Source organism: Pavona decussata, unplaced genomic scaffold (assembly GCF_977016875.1).
Source record: "Pavona decussata unplaced genomic scaffold, jaPavDecu1.1 SCAFFOLD_912, whole genome shotgun sequence".
Taxonomy (NCBI): Eukaryota; Metazoa; Cnidaria; class Anthozoa; order Scleractinia; family Agariciidae; genus Pavona; species Pavona decussata.
Window position 1 is genome coordinate 1,063,058 of NW_028145943.1, and position 12,702 is coordinate 1,075,759.

At 38.8% G+C, this 12,702-nt stretch overlaps 2 protein-coding genes across 3 annotated transcripts; both read left to right on the forward strand.

The window, feature by feature from the left end:
* The first annotated feature begins 3,956 nt into the window (after positions 1 to 3,956).
* LOC146448542 (uncharacterized) lies at positions 3,957 to 11,826 on the forward strand. Of its 2 annotated transcripts, XM_085102472.1 has the most exons (4): positions 3,957 to 4,181; positions 4,769 to 4,797; positions 10,554 to 10,842; positions 11,264 to 11,826. In XM_085102472.1, exons 3-4 carry the CDS (start codon positions 10,578 to 10,580, stop codon positions 11,365 to 11,367), a joined length of 369 nt encoding a protein of 122 aa, XP_084958598.1. In that variant the 5' UTR covers positions 3,957 to 4,181; positions 4,769 to 4,797; positions 10,554 to 10,577; the 3' UTR covers positions 11,368 to 11,826. The 2 variants fall into 2 exon arrangements, with proteins under 2 accessions (XP_084958598.1, XP_084958597.1); XM_085102471.1 differs by lacking the exon at positions 4,769 to 4,797.
* LOC146448543 (uncharacterized) lies at positions 7,598 to 9,868 on the forward strand. Its single transcript, XM_085102570.1, has one exon. It carries the CDS (start codon positions 7,598 to 7,600, stop codon positions 9,866 to 9,868), a length of 2,271 nt encoding a protein of 756 aa, XP_084958696.1.
* Positions 11,827 to 12,702: the final 876 nt, after the last annotated feature.

Here is a 12,702-nt window from a genome sequence, read left to right on the forward strand (position 1 = left end):
CAACATACTAGTTTCCAAAGTCTCCCAAATGAGATTCATTTTTCCACATCCACCCCGTAAATTTAAAAGCAACATCATGTAATTTCACGGAAGTGTAACTACTTCATTACTAGCATTAATCTGAACAGTGGAACAATTGTTTTACGACTCGTAGGAGTCGTGCGAGTTGAAAAGGCACTTTCACGACCCGAGCAAGAGATGAGTATTGGACAACCCTCAAAATTCGGTGAACAAGAGAACCTTAAATATTGACACGTTGAATATGAAGTCTCTTTGGTTGAAATTGAAAACAAGTAGGAGCTGTGGTGGAATGGTTAAGACTCTGTCTGTAGATACATGCTCTCACATTAACACTCTGCGGCAACTAAATCTCAGTTTCAATCAAAGAAGCTTTACATTTTATCCTTTTCTAAAAAACAAACAAGAAAACCTCTTAAAACTAAGAAATCCAGCATGTAAATTTAATTCTCTTTTGTTAATTCTCTCTTTAAACCAAGAAATCCAGCTTCAGTGTTAATTTAATTATCCTTTGTTAATCACTGATATTTTTCCTTTCCACGGTTTTGCTTACGTCTTCTGACGCGTTGGTTTATAGGGGAGTGACACGATCAAAATTTCAGTAAATGAATTAGATTTTGCTCAACGTTGAATCTCTATAATTCCGCTCAAAATAAACGAATTTTTTACGTATCTGCAAATTTTGATTCTGAAGTATTGCATGAAGTTTTAAACTATCGTTTCCTGCCGTTGGTTCCTGATTACGTTCTCTATATTTTACGACGATAATTTTATTACCATTACCTTTTGAAAGACATGGTCGCGTTCAAAATTTAGCAAGTAACAAATCCGAATGGTGTTACAGAGGCCGAAAGTTAGTCTCCTTCGCAGTAGCATGTGTTGCAGCCAAACCAACCTCGTTCCCAGGATCTTTCATCTTAGATGAGAGACCCTGGAAACGAGGTTGCAGCCGAACTTGTCACTCGAGACCCTGATTTGTCACTCTACCGGTTGTTCTGTTGTTTGAGCTCGTCACGCAACGCGCTCCCTCTCGCGTGACGAACCCAAACAACCTTGAAAGTTGACTAAAATCCCTTCATGACATCTGCAGCGGCTGCGAAAGTGTCACGCAGAAAATGTGACAAGGTCTCTGCGAGAGACGTTCTGCGCTTGCGCCATTTTTTCTGGCCCAGCAACAGGAAACGGAGGTAATCTGATGGAACCGGAAATCACTAACAATGGCTTTTTAGAGTTATAAATGAAACAAATGTGCATTTTGGCATGTTTAAGAGTACAACGCGGTGGAGCGTTTATAAAATTTGAGGTAAACATAGCACAGAATTGTTTATATGGAAAAATAAATTGAAATTCAAGGTCAAGTATCAATTATACTCAAATTGGAAACCTGGAAAAATATGAATTACAAGCTTAATGTATCACTTAAGGTGGCCGAACACAGTTTTCCAGTATACTGGTGTTAGTAAACATTATTTAAAAACTGCGTAGTTCTGAGTACCCGAAATTAGCATGGTGCAAAATTAACTAAGAAAGAATAAATTTTGATACTTCTCTTTGAGCAACACGTGGTTGCCATGGCAACACAGCAAGCTATTAACCGTCCACAAATAAAGGTTTTCCTTAATTTTTAGAAAATGCACCCGTTAGTTTTTTTCCATTTTCTGTATCCAGAAAAACTCACAAAATACTGACATAGTGACACTCTTTCATTTAATTTTAACGGAGAGATCTCCTGTAAATGTTGGTTTTGCACTTTAATGTTTTTTGAACACACCCTCTGTTAGATTTTGGTTTTTGTTTGTAGGCGAGTTACGCTTTTAGAGAACTACTGTTTTGTCAAATTTCGCGATATTCTAACGAGCGGTTCCTTAGAAAACGGTTCATTTCCATTAAAACAACCAGTCATTTTTTTTTGCTCAAATGCGCATGCGTGGCTTATTAATAGATTTTCTCAGCAAAGATGAAAAGCGTACAAAAAGGCCTAGCTCTTAGTGAACTCACTTTTTTTGTTCGGCGATAAATGAAGAAGGATTTACAAACAAGAAACTGAGTTATTTTAAGAGCTAAACTTACCTTTATGATCCATTTTAAATAAAATAGAGGGATCGATAGTATTTGCTTACCACAACCCTGGCGCACGCTTAATAGCATCACCAACAGAATCTGTAAAGCGCGCGCAAACTGTGTTCGGCCACCTTAACTGGGTTGAAAGCGTGCAATGGGGATTTTTATTTCTCAATATTACTTTTTATCTGTTAAACGCTGTCAAAGTCTAGAAGAGCGGAAGGTTAAAGGTCCCTCTCATTTTCTTATGGGACCCTACATCTCTTGAACTACCGAGATAAAAAGTTTAAAATTGTTTCAAAGAGTATAAAATAAGATATGTGATGGTGCGGATCCAGTGTTTTGTTCTTTTTCGTCGACTACATTTTTCTCCTGGGAACTGATTTTTTTTTGTCTTCTCTTTTAGCTGTTTCTGAGTTTGAAATAAACCGTTTTGTTTGTGATTAAATGTAAACAGCAATTTCTAAACATTATGAAGTAATTCGTGATAAAATACGCGCCATAGTACCACATATGCTAAGTTGAAAAATCTTCAATTTCGATTTTATGCAACTTTGTTAATTCTCCGTTACGATATATTTTTTATTGTTTTCGCGTTTAAATACCCCTAAAGTTTGACCATATACGGTAAAGTGGCGGGAAATTTGAATTTCTATAATTAGCTGTAACTTCACGTCTTCTTATCCGATTGAGATTAGGTTTTCACCAGAAATTATAAAATTCTATACTGAAAGCCAATACAGCATTTTTCACATTATTTTCCTGAATTTTAATTCTGACGCCAAATTTGGGCATCATTTGTGACGTCACAGTAGCAGTCAAATAGAATTTTACCCAATTGCAAGGTAATTTATCCACCTACTTCCCTTCCAAGTCTCGTTACATCCGATTCATTCTACTTTTGTCTATAGCTTATAACTCTCAGTTTTGAGATTTGCGGGAGGTAAAGCCCTAGCAACCGACCATCGTGATATAAATGATAATAGAAGCAGAAGGCTGGTTTGGCCTGCCGAAATATAGCACACTTTAAAAAGTAACTCTTCGTTGTATCGGTCTCTGCTTCTATTATCGAATATAGTAACCTTTTTTACAACTTGTATTTAAATTGACTGATAAATGAATCATTAAAATGACGATGTCGTCATACACAGTTGCGTTTGAGACTGTGGAATATATACTTTTCGAGTATATTGAAATTTACATCAGTGTGTATCAATTCTTTCAATTTAGGTGTTGCTTTTAGTGCCTGCTGAAAAAAAAAAACAATAGTCTTTCTCCTTTCATTTTTCGAACTCCTCCTGATAACATAAAAATTTTACTAAGCAATCTTTAAAATGCGGCTAAATTTCTGTTAATTCAACCGCGTTTTCATCCTACTCCAAATCCAAATTCGAAGAAGGCAGCTTTTTATTCGGTCATATTGCCAAGACTTGAACCATTTTAGATTGAAATCACCATGACAATTTATTAAGTTTAAAACGTCGTTACTAAATCCATGTCAAATTTGTGTCCACATATAAAATTAGTGGCGGTATTTTCGACACATCCGCATTAAAAATATAATAATAATATCTATCGTTTCGTTTCCCTTTTTTTGTTTTTATTTTCTTTCTTTACAATTTTTTGACGTCGTAAGGGCAGCTTTTCTGGTCTTCTTTTTAATAACAAGGATAATTAAAATATTTAATACGTTGCGTGATTGAATTTGTTCACGTCGATTTGGTTGTTTTAAATCTCGCCGCACATCTCTCAGGCATGGATATAAAAATGATTAAAGGGCCAAGCTTGCGTGGTTGTGCCATTAAATCTTTCACAACAAGGGCAGCAATTATATTTTGATGCTTACGAAAGTTGAAATTAAGCCGCGTGTCTTTCGAACATTATATTTCAGAATACGCTGCTCCGGTAATTCCTGACTAGAGAGGATTTTTGATTGATTTCCGTGGGTTTCACTTGTCTTGCATGTCACATCCTGCGTCGCGTGAACATCATTCAACAAAACATATGGCACTTAGCCTTAAAAGGATAGCTATCCATACAACATACTAGAATATCCTTTCAAGCCAAACAGTCAATTTTTTGCAGGACTTCGATCTCATTTGGTGAGTACACTTTCACACGTTTGTTATTTTTGTTTTGCAGCAAAAAAGGACTTCATATTTGAATTAGTTCAGCAAATACGGTAAATGCCATCTTCGGGTTGATTCTCTCACAGCAAAAGTCAAAACAAAATAAATATTTTCTTATGTTTTTGTCTTCAAAATGTGTTACCGTCCATTGCTTCAACAAAAGGAACGCCTCAAAAAGACGAGAGCTATGATTTGAATCATTACGGTTTAATGTTTTAAGGAATGACGAATAAATTCGATCTTTTAACACAGTAAACTTTCGATCAGCTTTAAAGTACGAACTGATCGAATACTGAAAATACGAGAGAAATTCGACAGCAAAAACGGCACTCGTTGACCGAGCTACAAAAGCTAGACCCGGAAGCGAACAAGACACTTCAGTCTAAATCTATTGTTAACCAAAAAAGCCGATCTAAGCAGACATTGACACTCTAGAATATATTTACGTTCAATACAGTTTTCTCGCCGAAAATCTCTGTTGTATTATATGGTTATTTTTTTACGCTCCCGGTTCAGTTTGAATTATTTATTGCATGGTTTTCCTTTTAACGCTTTGATAGGTATCCCATTCGGTGACGTCACGTCAGAGGTAAATACAGATGTTATCACACTCACAGATGCCAACATTTATCATTTTTATTCTTCAGCCCGAGGGAATGAGTGGTGAAAAGATCACTTTTGACAAGAGTTGACAAATTCACAAACATGGAAGCACAAGTGCATCATTATGTGTACTTTTGAGAATATTTTAAACTGAGCTAAATGCAAAACAATACATATCCACGTTACACCGAAAATATCACTATAAATTAAAGCATTTTTTATAAATATATTTAATTAAGTAACGCCCTGCTCGGATCAAAGAAATTACGATACGATCGTGAGGTTAAAACATATATTTGTTATAAATTAATTATATTTTTCATATCTGACTAGTCAGTCGATTGATACGAGTTTTGGTGGATGGCGGCTGATTATTTCAGTATTGCCATGGTGATAACAGTATTATTAGCAATTAGGTGATTTAAAGCATGTTCTCGGTTTTCACTGACACGCCATTGAAAAAAAAAATCCAAACCATTCCATGAATGAAGTCAAGAAATTGACATGGTATAGAGGATAAGTAAATAAGGCATCTGTCCAAGTGTCAGGTCTGTGCGGTATTCCGTACTCGAGTTATTTCACAAAATGTTCGACATAAATTTATAGAGCTTAGTATGGAGACGCCATGTTTGTGTCCCTCTGAGGGACACAAACATGGCGGCCGGAAATACGAAAAAACATCTGGAGTTCACTTTTGCCAGAAAAGAGGTTTGTTTGCCCTTGTGAATTTTCGAATGTTTAGCTTAATATTTCTCCTCAAACTTAAATTGTTTAGAATGCTGAAAATCACCCGAAGAGTCATTTTCAAGATACGAAAAAGCTCTGTCACGGCCGTCCTCCTTATGTCACGCACGATGGAAACTCGAAAATTGAAACTGTTCTATTTTCAAAAAGAAGCACGACATCGAGCTAAAAAATTGTGAACAAACATATTTTTAGGTAATCTTTCCTTGAATGAAGGTACAAATTTTGTAGGCCTCCCAGTTTTGAATTCTAGAATTTGGTGACGTCACGGGAAAACCGAGAGTTGCCTTGGGAAATTTTCTTGGAGCCAGACCTGGTGTATCTGGGAAGCCCTGATTCAAAGATTTTACCTGACGTATATTTTTTTAAGAATAAAAGGTAGTGAGATTAAAACATGACGTTTCGGCGACGACATGTCACCATTATCAATTGTAAATTATTATAAGTTCAGTAACGTTACTGAACTTATAATAATTTACATTTGATAATGGTGACATGTCGTCGCCGAAACGTCATGTTTTAATCTCGCTACTTTTTATTCTAAAATTTTTTTCCAAATCCTTCGTTATCAGTATATTTTTGTTTTGTGCGTTATGTGATCATATGTACAAGACAAGACAGGGTCTCAGAGATCTCCTTTTTTCAGTATCGAGATATTAGTGATGTGAAAATATTTCCCAGTAAACCGGACTGGCCGATTGTTAGGATAAAACTGAAAAAACGGCTAGTATAGGTGGTTTGCACCTCCGCCATGTTGGTAGACAAAACGAAAGAAAATTTGTGCACAAAGTTTGCATAAATATGGCAAAAAAATCCCAGAGGAGAAAAATCTTTTTTCTCCTGTCCACCGACTTGGCCGCGATGACGTCACATGCAAACCATCAATTGGCTCGTTTCTCAGTTCTAGATGAAAATATAATCAGTCCGAGTTCAGTTGTAAATTGAGGAGCTTTGATGCTTACAGAGCCACCACAAAGACGAACGATACTTTCCGCTAAGTATAGCCTAACCCTAACCGTAACCCTAAACCTAACCCCAATGTCCAAATTGATGTAGTCTTTGTTAAGGTAACTCGGTCACTTGTGCCACTGCTCAGGGAGGCCATTACAACTAGATTAAAACTGAACACAACACAACACAACGCAAGTTAGCTAAAAGGTATCGAATATCTTCTTAGGATTTTGAACCTAAAAACTGAGTTTTGAGTTTTAAGTTTTGACTGTTGTTCCTTGTGCGCTTCTAAATTTCTACCGAAGCCGTTTTGGCAAGAAATACTTTTGGTGTTTCCCTTCCACAAAATTTACAGTATTCCATACATTCTCATGCATTAATGGTAACTCTGCAGCGTATGTTGTAATGCTGAAGAGAGCCCATGAATTTCCTACTGAGCGTTAGCCCAAGTAAGGAAATGGGACGATGCAAAAACTTTGACCTCGTCAGGAATCATTCATTATTATACATTACCTTACTGTAATTAAGGCTGGTTTTCACTAGGACGTCAGCATAAAAATAAACAAGCGAGAACAAATACTTCGTAGGCATAAGGACAGACGCATACGCAGAAAAGCATTTCTTGGCGGAAGTCTCGATACAGGCCAAGATGTACCCAAGACTTGTGGAAGAACAGTTGACTGCCTTGTGCTTGTGCTTATGTCGTCCTCATTCTCATAAGTGAAAACTCTGAAACAGGCATTACAATAATTACAAGGAGTACGAACGTGAAATAGAACGAAAGTTAAACCAAATAAATGCATTTAGACTAATATTTAGGCAATAAATACAAGGAAACGGTGGTTTGTTTCATATTACTGAAACAAACCAACACCGTTTCCTTCCATTTATTGCCTAAATATTAGTCTTAATGTACTTATTCGGTTTAACTTTTGTTCTATTTCTCCTGAAATTACCAGCCGGTAATGGCTTCTGGAAAAACATCCGAAGCACTGATGAACAAGCATACAAGGTAGCAGTTACATTTGAAAGACTTAACAAGAAGTTGATGTCAGCAGAATTGGCTTTGCGTTTCCTTTATCGCTGTCGGGATGAAGATTTACATCCCGGCTAAATTCACCCGTTGGAAGAACCTCAACAAGAAGGATGAAAGAACAAGGCAACGTTGCTACAGGAGAATTTTTTTTGACGAAATACGCCACAAAATCGATCTGGTTAAACGGTTAAAGAACGAAACGACAGTCGCTGAAGGTTGCCTATCTCAAATACCATGGATGAAGAGAATGATCATCAAACATGCTATCCGGAATTATGTCAAACGAGAAGAAAAGAAAATTCATGATCGCCTCGACAAGAAGTTCCAAAACCTACTCGCAGAAAAGCAGATGAAGAATGGAATACAGCCGAACCCCAACAAGCTGGTCCTCAATTTAACCGGAGTCGAACTTACCAACGAACAATACTCTGCCCTCCAATTTGGATTAAAAAATGGAATAGCAACCCGTCCACGCGAATCAGATGTGATTGCGTTTGCTGAATCTGTATGGGAGCAACTTATACGTAACGACCTGTTGAAGAGTAATTTCCTTTCCAACGAACGAGCCAGAAATGCCCTACGTGCATTTACATTTAACATCTTGGACTTCGATGACAAACGTGTAGCTCAAGATAACAAGCGAATTAAGATCATCAAACACTTGCAATCGTCTAGCGTGATATTGAAACCGGATAAAGGAGAAGGCGTAGTTCTGATCTCCAAACAGGATTACACACAAGCCATGAATAGTTTGTTCTCAGACCGTACAAAATTCAAGCCCGTCAAGACATATCCCACTCATCGGCGTCTTATTTCCATCCAGAGGTACCTTCGTACACTTGTGATTCGAGGCGAACTTGACAAAGAAACATGTAAGAACATCCAGCCGAAAAATGCCAAAGCTGCCGGCGCACATGGCCTCCCTAAGATCCATAAAGCTTTTAACCGCCTTCCAAAATTTCGTCCCATAATCGATACAACCGGTACCACGCACTATTCCGTTGGCAAATTCCTAAGTGAACTTCTACAACCACTCACACAGAATGAGTACACACTGAAGGATACCTTCGACGCTGCAAATAGAATCAAGGCAATATCTCCAACCTTATTCACTGAGAGTTATGAATTCGTCTCTTTGGACGTGGAGTCTCTCTTTACTAATGTTCCTCTTCAGCGGACATTAAGAATCATTGAAGATAGAATCTACAACAAGAGGCTTGTCAAAACGAAGCTTAAGAAACCCACGCTTCGCAGACTTATTCGCGATACATGTACGAAAACCGTCTTTTCTTGTAACAACAAACTGTACGAACAAACCGATGGTGTCAGTATGGGTGGCTCTGTTGGTCCAGTGCTAGCGAACATCATCATGACAGAATTTGAGCATGAAATTGTGAAGAAACTCATCGATCAGGGCTTAATAGCCTTCTACTGTAGATATGTGGATGACACACTCCTTCTCATCAAACGCAACACAATCAACACTTTACTGGAACATTTCCACAAGTTTGACCGAAATATCCGTTTTACCCATGACTTATTCGAGAACACCACTCCTCACTTTCTGGATATCAACATCGCCAGTGATGGCCTTGGAATTTACCGTAAAGATACTTTTACTGGGCAGTACACTAATTTTGATAGTTTCGTCCCTTGGCGACACAAGATATCTTGGGTTAGAGCACTGATTGACCGCGTACACCGAATCTGCACTCCTAACAAAATTAAAACCGAGCTCAAACTAATCGGACAGTTTTTATCATGGAACGGTTTCCCCAAGCGTATTGCAAAATTGCTAATTAAACGTTTTACCACTATGGTACAAAATAGGGCTCCTGATCATTGCACCAATGTCACATCCCAAACAAGCCAGGATTCAACTACTATATGGCTTACCATCCCATTCGTTGGTGACCTAACAACACAGCTTACTAAGAAACTTAAGCATAAACTGCGCAGAAGTCTTCTCGACCCGAATGTGGACATTCGAATAAAACAGAAGACCACAAAATTATGCTTCTTCACGAGTACTAAAGACAAAACACCACCATTATGCAAATCAGATGTTGTTTACGAATTCACTTGTCCCAGCTGCAATTGCTCTTACATCGGGAAAACTAACAGAACTCTATTTACTCGCACACAAGAACACGCGCTCACGGATAAAGAAACTGCTATATACAAACATCTTCGACAGTGTGATAATATCCAACAAATTCAAGGCCTGTATAATTTACCAGACATTTTCTCCAATAAGACCGGCCCACCTTCTACGACCAACAAAGAATTTTTTTCACCGAAACCGTGCGTAGCAACACAAAGATAATTGACAGTGACGACAATTGGAACCTCCTTCTATACAAAGAAGCCTATCACATAAAACGTTCATCGCCATCCTTAAACAATGGCTTGAAGGCCAGCAGAGAACTCTGCTTATTCTCATGACAGTTTTTTTTCTCTTTTTGTTTTGTACTTATTTCATTCTCACGTGCCTATTGATGCTAATTTACCACCCTTTTAGTATTTAAACTTTAGCTACCGCATTGTCACCTAGTCTGACAATAATATAGAATTATATCTAAATATTACTGAAACAAACCACCGTTTCCTTGCATTTATTGCCTAAATATTAGTCTAAATGCACTTATTAGGTTTAACTTTCGTTCCATTTCTCCTAAAATTATCGACCAGTAATGAGTACGAACGTGTTGGTTCTTCTTGTGCTTATGCTTATTCATATGTCGCACGTGTTCTTACTTGCCGTTTAAGCGGCGTTTGTGCTTATGCTTATTTCTTAGAGAGGTCCAGACTTATACAGAGTTTCAGCCTGCCTGTTAAATTACCACTGAAGAGATCATGAATCCAAAAGCCATGCCATGGCCGACGTTGAACTACAATAACAGGAGCTACTTGTAGAAGAATTTTGTTTCACCTCAGAAACGTTTGATGAAAAATGTTTCTCTGATTCTATTCCATATATTTACTGATTACAATTTTCTTCTTTATGAAAGGAAACAACCGTCTGGATAAAAGTCATGTCTGACCTTCCTGCACTAAGAAACAATGTGCAGACACGCACCTTTAGGAGCGTCTCATTCAACCGCCATCCACCGCTTGGATCTCATCGCTCAAGAAGAACTCTCAGTCTTCCAACTCGAGAAAAGCCAGCGATTCCGCCGGTAATAACGGAAAACCCTGAATTCTCGCAGCTGGTTTCTGGCGAACCACACACTGAGGAAGAGATGCCAAAAGAAGAGCAGCCGAAACAGCAGCAGATACTCCTGGATTGTTATGAAATCGGTACGGTAGATCTTTTAGCCTGGACGTTTTATAGTCAGTTCAATATAGGGTGGAGGGCGTAGGTGATTGACTTCCAGGAACAGCCTATATGAGATACGTATTGGCACAATAGCAAGTTTGGGCCCCCTGTAGTAGGCTTTAAGTAAGGCTGGTTTTCACTGACTAGGTTATATATAAGCATTAGCATAAAGGTAAGCAAGTGAGAACACTAGCTACATAAGCATAACTGGACAGACGCACGGATAGAAGACCTGATTTCTTGACGGAAATCTCGATACAAGCCCTCCTTAGACGAAACGGTTGACTGCCTTTTGCTTGCGCTTTTGTCGTCCCCGCTCTCATTACTGAAAACGTCGACATATGCATACGCATTGCCAATATCGAAGGTGCTTTTGGATGACTATCTTATTTTTTCCAACAGGTTGGGTTACTCCAGTGGTAGGATTACTCATCAGTCTACTTATGTACGCTTGGGCGTGTTTCCTCGCATTGTCTTCAAACAACAAAGAACCAGGAACTGATTAGAATTTTTATATGTAAATAGGGACACGGCTTGCTAGGACGTTTACATTTCTGACACTCTGCTTACTGATACATTTTAAGTCATCATCTGAAGGTATTTGAATGATATCGACACCGAGATTCAAGTCAGCTCCAGGAGACAGCACGTAATTTCCAGCATGTTCCTGATGTCTCTCTGCCCTTGTCGTCATGCCAGACGGTCATAGCAGTTTGCTAGCTCCTTTCGTGGCTAATCCTACCAATCATGATTTGAGCGGCAGGACCGGCTGCAGTAACGGCATGCAAAGGTGCCACAATTTGAGACGGGGGTCGTTTGACGCACTCTCTGTTTTCTTCGATCGCACTTCTCTTTCCACTCTGCCCTCAGTATCTCTTCCTGCAGGGGGGCTCCTGTGGGCACCGCAAGTTTTCCAGGCCGCTCGATCTGACGCCATTCGTTCCCAGGATTTGGGGTCGATCTGTTCATGTCTGGTAATGATGATGCCTTTCTATACGACTTGCTGGAAACCGAAAAAAAAAAAAAAAAACAACAGTTTACCGCAGTTACTGGCGTTGAGTAAATGCGTTGTCCGGTTGCCGTTTTCATAAATACTAACCCGGCCTTGTCTTCCCAGTTTCCTTCCTTCGTCCCCACGAATGGAAAGCGCTCTAGGTTCATGTGACAAACAACCAATGCATACTGCTAGGATGCGATGTCGATGGGTGGCAATGTGCTTGAATTTGAATGTCGATGGGTGGCAATGTGCTTGGATTTGAATGTCGACGGGTGGCAATGTGCCGGGATTTGAATGTCGATGGGTGGCAATGTGTTGGGATTTGAATGTCGATCAGCGGTATAAGTGAAAGAAATGTGATGGAAATACATCTATCACTTGTCCACCAGGCAAGGACATAACATCACATTTCTTTCACAATGTTAATCCAATTTATAAACTTGTCTCAATTTACAAAGATAATACCTAACACCAGAACCAAAGGTCAAGCTATTATAACCCACGGGGGAAGCGCGTCAGGTCTGGGAAATGACGAAATGGCTACGATACTTGATAGCTCTGCTGTTATTACAAAAATATTATCTTCCATTAGGCAGGTGATTAGTTCAAAAGCAACGTCAAACTATTGGATGCTTGTGTAGCGTAGCACTGCTCATAGACAGAGAAAACATAACTTTTCGCCGTTGGTAGCAGAGGTTTGCCAGACGAAGCGTCGTGGCCGATTTTCAACACAGGACAAGTCGCAATGGAAAGAGAAGAACAGGCAAGTGTGCTAGTTGTTTATTTTTAGTGAAACGCAGTGACTTATGGTGTTAGAGCTGATCAGAGCTGATCAGTACCATCA

Bases quoted from the DNA above. Each gene is read 5' to 3' on its own strand.
- LOC146448542 (XM_085102472.1), top strand. From the start codon at position 10,578: ATGTCTGACCTTCCTGCACTAAGAAACAATGTGCAGACACGCACCTTT. The intron at 10,843-11,263 runs GTACGGTAGATC...TTTTTCCAACAG, and splicing joins CCTGGATTGTTATGAAATCG to GTTGGGTTACTCCAGTGGTA.
- LOC146448543 (XM_085102570.1), top strand. From the start codon at position 7,598: ATGAAGATTTACATCCCGGCTAAATTCACCCGTTGGAAGAACCTCAAC.